Source organism: Podarcis pityusensis, assembly GCF_964106645.2.
Source record: "Podarcis pityusensis genome assembly, chromosome: 9".
NCBI classification, from domain to species: domain Eukaryota; kingdom Metazoa; phylum Chordata; class Lepidosauria; order Squamata; family Lacertidae; genus Podarcis; species Podarcis pityusensis.
Window position 1 is genome coordinate 26,236,853 of NC_138034.1, and position 10,732 is coordinate 26,247,584.

The 10,732-nt window shown below is 39.2% G+C and overlaps 1 protein-coding gene across 15 annotated transcripts in view; it reads right to left on the minus strand.

Annotated features, from left to right (window-relative positions):
- Positions 1-10,732, minus strand: part of CFAP96 (cilia and flagella associated protein 96) — a 128,888-nt gene that overhangs the window by 117,975 nt on the left and 181 nt on the right. For 13 of the 15 annotated variants that reach the window (XR_013990378.1, XR_013990379.1, XR_013990380.1 and 10 more), the window contains exons 2-9: positions 9,417-9,467; positions 8,883-9,040; positions 6,641-6,860; positions 5,207-5,344; positions 5,021-5,096; positions 3,459-3,638; positions 2,217-2,389; positions 845-909 (exon numbers count right to left, since the gene is read on the minus strand). Coding sequence is in view for 1 of the 15 variants with exons in the window: in XM_081020567.1 (XP_080876693.1) it covers positions 861-909; positions 2,217-2,389; positions 3,459-3,638; positions 5,021-5,096; positions 5,207-5,344; positions 6,641-6,860; positions 8,883-8,982 (936 nt within the window). In the remaining 14 variants the exon portion in view is untranslated. Of the gene's footprint in view, positions 1-753; positions 910-2,216; positions 2,390-3,458; positions 3,639-5,020; positions 5,097-5,206; positions 5,345-6,640; positions 6,861-8,882; positions 9,041-9,416; positions 9,468-10,732 lie in introns of those variants that run through there. The other 2 variants (XM_081020567.1, XR_013990377.1) reach the window with 2 other exon arrangements.

The window sequence follows — 10,732 nt, forward strand, 5'->3', positions numbered from 1 at the left end:
AAAAAAAGTGTCCCTGGATTCTTTGAAAAAAATCTGGTAACCTTAGTCTAGATTGGAATAGGGGGGTAAGGAAGAGAGATCTGCAGATTTTAAAGGTTCACCATGATAGCAAAAGGACGGAGGAAATGGAACACTTGGAATAGTCTCTCACCATGGAGCTTTTGGAGTTGCAACCATGGGAAGGGGGCTTTGGGGATCTGGATTCCCAGATATTCCTTAAATCTTCAACTTTAATTTTAGAAACTCTTAATTTTTTGGAAAAAAATGAGAACGTGATATTCAGTGTTAGACACACTCAGAGTAGACCCACCAAAATCAATTAACTTGTGTCCATTGTTTTCAATTGACCTACTCTGAGCATGACTCACAATGGATATCACCCTATGTCTCACAGCACAGAACCAGCCCTTATCTGCATGCCTATATCCTAGATTCCATTCTTGTAGCCATACTAGAGTGTTTAGGAACCCAAAGAAATAGCTTTTAGTAGATCAATGTCTATTAACTAGGACCAGACTAGATGTCCATAACAAGATTTTGTAGATGGCTGGACATAAAGCTTGAGGTTCATCAAGTGCAAGTATTTATTTTTGCTAGTGCTACATACAATCAAAATAACATTTATACCAAAATATACTTCACATTTTATATACATTATTTGTAAATATATTATCTATTTCTTTATATATATAAAGAATATATTCATAAAACATCATCATGTGTGGTAAACAGTTTTGGCAAAGGATAGCCATATTTGACATATTTCCCACATTTTTTTATTTGCTTCAGATACCCTTGAGCTGTTAAAATGCTACTGTTTGCAGAATCTAAAAAGTTCATTCACCTTGCTTTGGGTGCAGCTAATATGACATCACTTGTGGATTCGTGTAGTTGGTTGCATTTAATGATCTGAAATTCAAATTTGAAAGAAAAGTGTCAGAGCATTTAACTGAATTGTGACTTTTTGCTAAGATAAATAGCCATTTCTTCGCCCTGGCTTTCCCACATAAGCTCTTCATTGTCAAACAAGATCTTAACCCATCAAATTAGAGCTTATACAGTAGTCAGTAACATATTCTATTCTTCATTTTAAAACCTATGGTGTTTTTTAAAGTAATAATACTAGTAATATAGAGTATTGTGCAACTTTTGATATAATACTATTTTCCCATAGTTGGTGAAATTGTCTTAAACAATGAACCTCTCCATAGCTGCATTCCAGGCCACTGAAATAAGCCCTGGATTAGAGGTGAATGGATGGATGGATAGGAAGGAAGGAAACTTTACAATTTCAGCCAGTTGCATAATGCTAACAATACCTTCCTTTCACTTAAATTTATCTCTTGAGAAGGTAAATTGGCAACCTGCTCATTCCTCCACCCCACCTAAAAAGGGTCATCATATTCCTTGCAGTACTAGAGGCACAAATTCATTAGATTTGTATCCCACTTTTTAAGGCCTATATGGAAGTTGGGCTCCAAAACACATGAAGTGGCATATATGGCAAACAGACCTAAAGGAATCATCACAACCACTCTTCATATTACAGCCACTATATTAAAATCAGTTTAAATCAAGCCATATTTTATGAAGCAAATCATTAATGTGCAGGCATCTGGTGATGCCTTCCAATTGTTAGGATTCTATGAGATTCCTGGGAGTCAGATAGAGAAACCTAGAGGTGTGCATTCAGCTTTAGGAAATTGAGGCTCCCCATTCCTGATCTAGAACATAAGGAGAGAAATAGATCAAAGTGCCCATGAGTATGTTTGGAGTATATTACCCACAGCAATGAGTAAGTAGTAAGAAAATTCCCACAAATAAGAATGGCTTCCAGACCAGAGGATGTTGTGTTCCGACAGAAGGAAGCCAGTGGCGGAAGAAGCCTCTTGGGCACCTGGGGCGGTGCGCCCAGGGGCGGGCAAACCACCCATAAGGGCGGGGGGCACTGCACCACACGGCACCCATAGGGACAGGCAGAGGTGGAGCTTGTGACGGCGGCGTGCATCCCGGGGGGGTGGTGTTTGCCGGTGGAGAGCGTCCCAGGGGTGTGTGCAGCAGCAGAGAGTGTTCTGGGGGGTGCACCTGCGGCGATGTCAAACCCCCCCCCCGGGATGACACCCAAAGCAGACCACCCCCACCTTGCTCTGCCTCTCAAAGAAGCCCCAGCAAACCTTATCACGAACATGAAGTAATTAAAGTTATGTCATACTTACTTTTCAACATTTAATGACATAATACTTCTTACTGGTCTGCTCTTCGGTCCAGGAGAGGGATGAAATACCCGCCCTTGTTTATTGGTTGTGACAGGCTTTGCCTGTTTAACGATGTAAGGGTCTACGGAATGGGTTGGATAAGGATCAAATGTGCCTGCTTTCATGCCCCCAGGCTGGAAAGCAAGGATAAAGAATTTTGATAAGTTGGTAACAAAAATACTTCGCACAAAAATACAGTGCCTGAAGCAGTAGTTCAGAAATATTATTTCACGAAACACAGTGTATTATGTAAATAACAAGGCAGCCAAAACCCAAAGGCACCACAGAGAAAATTTGCTTATCACAGCCCCAAGCAGCACAGAATGATGTACATTTATCCTATTTAATCCACAAAAGTTGTGCACAAGAGTAAATTTCAGCGGGTGTACTTTGCATGGCTACGTAGAAGTAGGTCCCATTCCGTTAGGTGGAGCTAACTCCTGGGTAAGTGTACATTCAATTGCATTTTTACTCCACTACAATGAACTCCACTACATTCACCAAAGAAATCTTAGTCAATTGTTTAACTTTTAGTTGATTAATTAAATTAGCACATAAGTAAAACAAATAGTTATGAAGCAAAAAAAATATTTTTTTACACTGATTCACAAGTGTGTCATTGTGGCATTACATTGGATGTAATGCCTTACATTGGATGTAATGCCTAAGAAAAGGCATTACATCCAATGTAAGAGATAAGGAGGAATGCCTCATAAAATGCTGCATTTTTTTAAAAAAACTATTCTGTTAAAAAAATTAGCATTGGTATTTAAAAAAAAAAATTGGCTGTCCAATTTATTGGGAGTACCATTTTAATCAATTTCAAATGTTATTAATTCCATCGATTAATGTATCAAACTTTGGAGCCCTAATAAGTTTACTTTGTATATTAGCACCTTCAAGAAAGAGCTGAAGAAATTAGAAACATGTCAAATGAGACCTAAGAATAACAACAAATCACTACAAGCTTGTGGATATTTCCCACTTACTTTTAGCACCATCTTTAAACAAAATGCCATTTGATTAAATAAATAATTGTAAAAACCATTTTTCAAACTTATTCATGTTTCCACCATTCAAAATAGTTCTCTAAACTGCAACAAAAGTAAGCCACCACACCCATCTTCTCTTTCTAGCTAAATGAAAATGTCTGCAATAAAAATTAAATGACAAAGAAGAAACGTTTTTAGAGAACAACTGCACCTTCTTTGCAGGAGAAGTTGGCTTAAATGGATGGGTAACTGGTGCTGGCGGGGGTTGTTTCTTTGGTGGTGGCAATGGTTTGTCATCATGGTAAGGATTTACATCAAAATACTCTCGTGGGTAAAGATTCAACTTGAAAGCTCCACCTTTCATCAAACGGTGGTGTTCTTCACTCATTTTCTGTGTAAACCAGAGAGGAAAGATATCACATTGAATACTTCTAATTAAGATTATTTTCAATTGGGAATGACTAGGAAATAATTTATGGCTGGAATCCTATGTTTACTTATCTGATAGTAAGCCTTACTAAACTGAACAAACACATGCACAGGACTGTACTGTTTGAGATGATAATGCAATAAATGCTACAAAATAGATGCAGATGTGTAACAACATTAGCGATCTGAACATGCCAGGAGTGGGACACCTGTAGTTCACCATCCCAAACCACTAGCCAACAATATCCATCCATCCATTGATTTTAACGCCACCCTTCATCAATTAGATATCAAGGTGGTATACAGAATAAGCCCAGAACAAAATAAGCCCAGGTAAGACCTCTGGAGGGCTACAGAGTCCCAATCCATGGTATATGTCAAAGGCTTATATCAGAAGGCTAACACATGATTTGTACCAAATGTGTACCATGGGAGTGCTGCAGAATGGAGGAAATGATATCTTTCCTTCTTGATCCAAATAATTAATGCTTATAAGAAAAAGAATAATCAGCCTAGCTTTGGACTGCCTCAGATTAATCATTGGAGTTACTGGCACAGTATCATATTCCTCAAAAGCTTCACACAGAACCATGCAAACTAGATATATGAAGAGTATGGTCCTTACTGAAGTAATAGGAAACAGAGCAATGCTTGTAAATCTAAATGGATTTTTTTCCATTTCCCCGCTTTTCCACTTTCCCAACACCTTCCAATTTCCCCCCCCCCCCCAATAGCAGGGCTTCGTGTCACTGGTTCCATCTGGGACAAACAAGTGGGCCCCAAACAATAACTGTACCAATGGGCCACTATCCAAATCTCCTAGTTGTTGAGAAAGGACTTGAGCAGCTTATATCCAAAAGGGACGTGGCTTAAGTTCATAGTAGACTAATTTCAAATATAATGTGGTTGGCTCAGACTATGAGTTCAGGTTACAATGTTAGGTCTAAGAGAGCTCTAATGGTGTATCCCCCGCCCCCCAACACACACACCCAAGAAAGTAATCCATCAAAATGATCAGGTCAGTCTCAGTACGGGGCACAGAGGGCTGTAAACCTTGCTACCTAGCACATTGCTGATACTAAATAACAAACTATGAACGTTTAGAAAGTACTAATAAAAATTCTTATAAAACAGAAAGAATGCTACAGTGGAACAATTCCCATTTTTGAATCAGCAAGCTGAAACAACAAAGAGCTAACAGTCTTAACTAGTTCATTTTACAAAAGAAATATGATTCATGTACAGTCTCATTTGCACAGAGCAAACTAAGATCTGATCATGTGAAACAGGGTAATGTTCTCTATTCACAGACATTAATTAAATGGAAATCCAACAGAATTTTACCTTAAAGTTTATCCTTCCTGTGTCATACAATTCCACTGAGTGTGGGTATGGTTTACCTATGGTAAGATTTGCATACCTGGGTAAAGAAAAGAAAATAATGGTGACACCAACATTCAAAAGCCTCTAAAATTCAAGAAAACATATCAGAGACTATTACAACTCTAGAAAGTTGATGTCATGTTTTACCCGTAGCCAGTTCCCTTCTTCCCTGGATTGGTATAGAGATTCTTCCCAGGTGGGACATATGGCACTTTGTCTTTTGCTTGTGCACTGAAGTAAGCACATGGGCCACCGATTGTTCCATAGTAGGTTCCTATACCACAACTGAAATAAATAAAAAAACAAATAAGCAAATATTTATCCATTAAATTTGCAACTTAATTGTGTAAGAACAGATGAGGAATCTGTGGCCCTCCAAATGTTGTTGGACTGAAACACTGCTAGCTTATGCTAAGAAATATTGCCTTAAGTATTGTGTCCAAGGTTTTCCCTCCAGGGACAAAAGGTTCATTGATTCAGTAAAGGCTCTCATCAGTGGAGTGGGATGCTATTTTCAATGAAACACACCCACCCACCCACACACACAGAGGCAAGCGATCTATGCCACCTCCTGTGCTGATCTAAAGGGCCCCTCAATCCTCTGGAGCAACTGGGAAGGTGATGGGAGTTTAGGGTAAAAAAATGAGCATACATAAGCTGCCTTTCTTCCCCAGTGACCACGACTGAACTCAGTTGGACTTCCTTCTGAGTAGTTATGTATAGGATAGCACTGCAAGATGCTCAAAACCTTATTCAAACGTCTGTATTTGCCAGTGGTTGGCTGCTTATTTTTATTTAGTGCTGCATTTTAATATTTGGTTTGGTTAGCAATACAAGAATTAACGTACTATATCAGACCAGAAGCCCCATCATGCTCAGAATCCCTTTTTTTTTTTCAGACAAGGGCTAATGCCTGGATTATCCTGTGGGAATATAGGACAACAGACAGCCATCTCCAAATGATTCCCCTTCATCTCTCTGCACGTGCCTTCGGCTGCCATATTGTATCCTAGAAATGGCTCCTGGGAAGTTTGAGAAAGTTTGTAGAAATTAAAATAAGCAGCCCCAGAGGGGGAAAGGCATTTGCGGCACATGTGTCAGTGGAGTAAAAGACATTTGTCATTTCTTCTTCTATATTCCTCTCCAAGCCACATTAATCTACTGATTACCAACTCTGTCAAGAACTGCTTCATTTTCAGGATCACTAAATGAAAGACCTCCCTAATCTAGGTCTTCCCACAAGACCTTGGCCTGTGATTTAGAGCCCAAGGCATGCATGCTTCCTTGGTTTCTCTATGAGAAAGAACTAATCTGTGTGCTCATGAACATTTTCCATTCCACTAGCTGTTTATTCTCCTTTCATAGAAAAGAAAAAATTGTGATGCACAGTGGTGGTGGGTGACATAGAGACTGGGGGACCAAAGGTATATATAAAATTCAGAAGTAAATACGTTTATTTTAGCAAGAAATAAAACCTAACAAAAGAATCTTTCAAGGTTTCTAAAGTTATTTTAATTTAACATGTAAAAATAAACAGAACCCATATGACGACCAAAATTAACGCCTTTCCCCAGCACTTACGGATATTTCTCTCCATTACTAGGAAGGAAGGGTTTGCTCAAGTTTTTCTTTGACTCTGCCATTCGGTATCTTCTCCTTAGCTGAACAGGATTCAAATAGCTTTCACCTTCAAAAATTCTTGCATACACGGGGTCAAAGTAACCTGCCTGGGTAGCTGCCTTCTCTTTGTTACCCCCTGGTAACATCTGCTTGTTCTTGCTTGCAGCTTCATTAAAAGGGCCTTTAAAACAAGTTAGTGCTGTCAGTTTTGGTTTAATAGGTGTGGCTTTACTTAGTTTTAATTTTTAGATATGTACATCTGTGACAGATTTTCAAACTCTCGAACTTTGTAGAAGCAGTTTAAGGCATGAGCTGCTACTACATCTATGTCAATAAGGCATTACAATAAGCTATATATCTTCAAGATGCGCTGAAAAGTAATAATTGTGAACATTTGTTCTAAACTAAAGACCCTGACCCTGCCTCCAAGTAGAGGGTAGTAATATGACCATATGGAACCCCTAGTTAGAGGTTTTTGGCCCTTTCCCCCATAAGAACGTAATTTGTTTCTGAGGAATAGACGCCTGGAATAGATTTTAACACAATCTAAAGATCTACTCCTACACCAAAAGGAATGCTGTTGCAAAAATATTCCCAGGGCCCCTTAGTTTGAGAATTATTGAGCCTAGAATCTGTTTAACCATACAGAAGTTTAACTGAAGGATGATGGGGCAGAAAATCCAGTCAGATCAGGACAAAACCACAGATTGCCTCTTTCAGACATAACAAGAAACCATAATTATCACAAACTAGGAAGTGAGAAAGGTCAACTATGTCCTGGTTCCATTTGAACAGGGCGTTTTTCCAAGCAATAGCAGAAAAAGACTGCCTTCAAAACACATTTCCCAATATATATAAAAGAATTTTAACCACATGGGAGAATAACATCATGTAGGGCTAAAAGAATTGGGGTTAAACTGCCCATGAACTGATAAAGAAAGAAAAGTTCCTCTCTGATAATCAGGACCCAGGTGGAAGTTATTATTGTTTTATGAAAGATTCTAATTGCAAAGAAGTATGCGTGAATTGTCCGTATAGTTAAAGCCATGGTTTTCCCAGTAGTGATGTATGGAAGTGAGAGCTGGACCATAAAGAAGGCTGATCGCCGAAGAATTGATGCTTTTGAATTATGGTGCTGGAGGAGACTCTTGAGAGTCCCATGGACTGCAAGAAGATCAAATCTATTCATTCTTAAGGAAATCAGCCCTGAGTGCTCACTGGAAGGACAGATAATGAAGCTGAGACTCCAATACTTTGGCCACCTCATGAGAAGAGAAGACTCCCTGGAAAAGACCCTGATGTTGGGCAAGACGGAGGGCACAAGGAGAAGGGGACGACAGAGGGCGAGATGGTTGGACAGTGTTCTCGAAGCTACCAACATGAGTTTGACCAAACTGCAGGAGGCAGTGGAAGACTAAACAACAACAACAACAACAATGCGTGAATTGCTTTCAATCCAAGTACTTTTGTAAGAAAAGCCCCCAATTATTGTGGATGAAGTTTATAGAGGCTACTTTCTCAATTCTATGTGGTGGCATACAATGCAGAACTCTAGTGGCACCCTCTGTAAAGCATTGGGACACTGCCTAATAGCCACAAACCCACTGTCATTTCCTATTACAATATATAGACATATGTTGTTCTTTATTCTTCTAGTTGTGTCTGACTCTTTGTGACCCCATGGACCAGAGCACGCCAGGCACTCCTGTCTTCCGTGGGACTCTCAAGAGTCTCCTCACCACCATAATTCAAAAGCATCAGTTCTTCGGCATATAGGCTGCACTAATGTAATTGGCCAACAGCACGATGGAGCAGCTCTCCAATCATCCTGCCTTCTTCACTGCAGTTTTACCCAAGTTCCCATGCCGCAAACTGGATTGGTTAAATAAGGCAAATAAACTAACATTTACTGCTAGCTACTACCAAAGCAGTGCTTCCAACTCATGCTGCTATACATATGCAGTGTCCTGGAAACATTGGCACAATTTTAAAAATTATGTTGGCCTTTATTCTATACATTTGAGGTTTACACAGTGAAGGATTCATCAAAGCAAGTTTTAAACATTTCTCATGTTTAATGAGGAGTTAATGTCAAACATACCTGTTTTATTTTCCTTGCTATAGCCCATTCATAGTTTTGAAGATTTTTTTTCCCCAGAAAGAAAAACCACAGTATTGTAAAATGAGAAAAAAATATACTTACGGTTAAATGGTGAGACATATTTATCCCCAATAGAAACATATTCCATTTCACTAAAGAGGCCAATCCTCTCCATGTCTGATTTTCCTGTTTCTGAAGGCATGTTTACTTTTGTATGATAACCCCGCTACTCTAGAATATGTGCAAATTCCTTACAATGCCTAGAGAAAAAGAGATGGATTCATACATGTCAGTTTTCAAGACATTTCCAAAACAATCACTGTCAATTTACTGCTGAAAATACTGGTTTAAACAGATAGCAGAACTCAGTAGTAAATTTCAAATTAAGGTACAAACAGAATTTTTAGTTCCTCTTTGGCACAGCGGATGAAGCAGAAGTAAATTCATTTGAATCTATTTTATCAGACTCTCTGATCCAACTGATGTATTGCTCTCCCTCACGCTCATACACCTAGAATTATACCACCAATCTGGCATGTACATAGCTGATCGTACTTTTTGTCTCAATAAGTAATTCAGGAAATATACCAAGCTCGGATTGGGCAAACTGAAGTACAGAAATGGCTCAAGCCTCACCTCAAAAACAAATTCACTGCATAGCCTTAGGCAAGCCCCTCATTCCTTCATCTGAAATATAGGTAGAGTGTTGTAAGACTTGAGATAATGAATGTGAAGCAGAAGTGCTAATATAAATAATATTACCATGAGGGGGAAAACAGTACTCTGCTGATACCAGGTGTCATTTGGAATATACACTCCTTATTCCCAGATGGAACATCCTGACAAGGGGGAGACCAACCTGGCTCATCCCTTTGGCCACTGAAGGTGAAGCTGTTCCAATGCTTGCTTCCCTATCCCCCCTCCATTTGTTGTTGTTTTTTAATCCACCTTATATTTTAATATGTGCAAAGATTAGTATGTTTATGTGATTTATGAGCATTAATATATTACTGGATTTCAAAAATCCATTTATTATTATCTGTTTCATTATGCTGACACAGTTTAAGCAGATAAAAATAGTTGATTTTTACGTTATGGATATAAAAGTCTTCCAAATATTGATCAGCAACAAACTAGTAAGGATGTGCATCATATTCAGAAACCTGGTAGGATCTGTATGAGGCAACACAAATCAAAACAGGGACCACTGAAGCACTTTGTGGCACCTCAGCAATCCAGACTTTAAAAAAACGATGCAGACAAGCGTCTGCTAAAAGCAGTGCAGTCTTGAGACACGAATTCAAAAGTTCAACAGCCTCTTTGCAATAAGCAGATGGAAAAGTATGGGAGAGCTAAGTGTCCTCTGCATACTGATGACACTTCTACCCAAACCTCCCAGCAGGTTTATATAAATCATTAATAAAGCATAGAAGAACAGAATCCTTAGGGAACCTCCAGGCTTGGGAAAGAATTGCACCACCTGCTGAAAAAGAACTTTTGCCACAATCCTAAATGCCTATGGATAAAATACTAGTCGTACCTTATTAGGCATAAAGCAATAAAAGCACCATGTAAAAAAAGAAGCACAAATTCAATTGTGAGCCCTTGGAAGAATAGCAAGGGCAAAATGGCAAAATGACTGCAGTCCACCTGGTGCCCCGGGAAAGGCTTAAGCGCACACGTGTAATGCTGTATCCATACACATGACACGCATTTATCGTTGCACGTTAAAGTTTCTCTTCACAAGGCGCACACACACTTTTAGGGAGGAAACTGCATTACAGTTAGGCTAATTATTCCTTCAGTTTGCACCATTTATGCCTCATAGCTCTCGGAAACAGGGCTTGGAGCTCTGTGCAGGAAATGGGGAGCCCTTGACTTCTTGTTGTTTATTAAATTTGTATACCGCCCCTCATCCGAAAGTACCAGGTTGGTTCGCAACAGAAAAAATA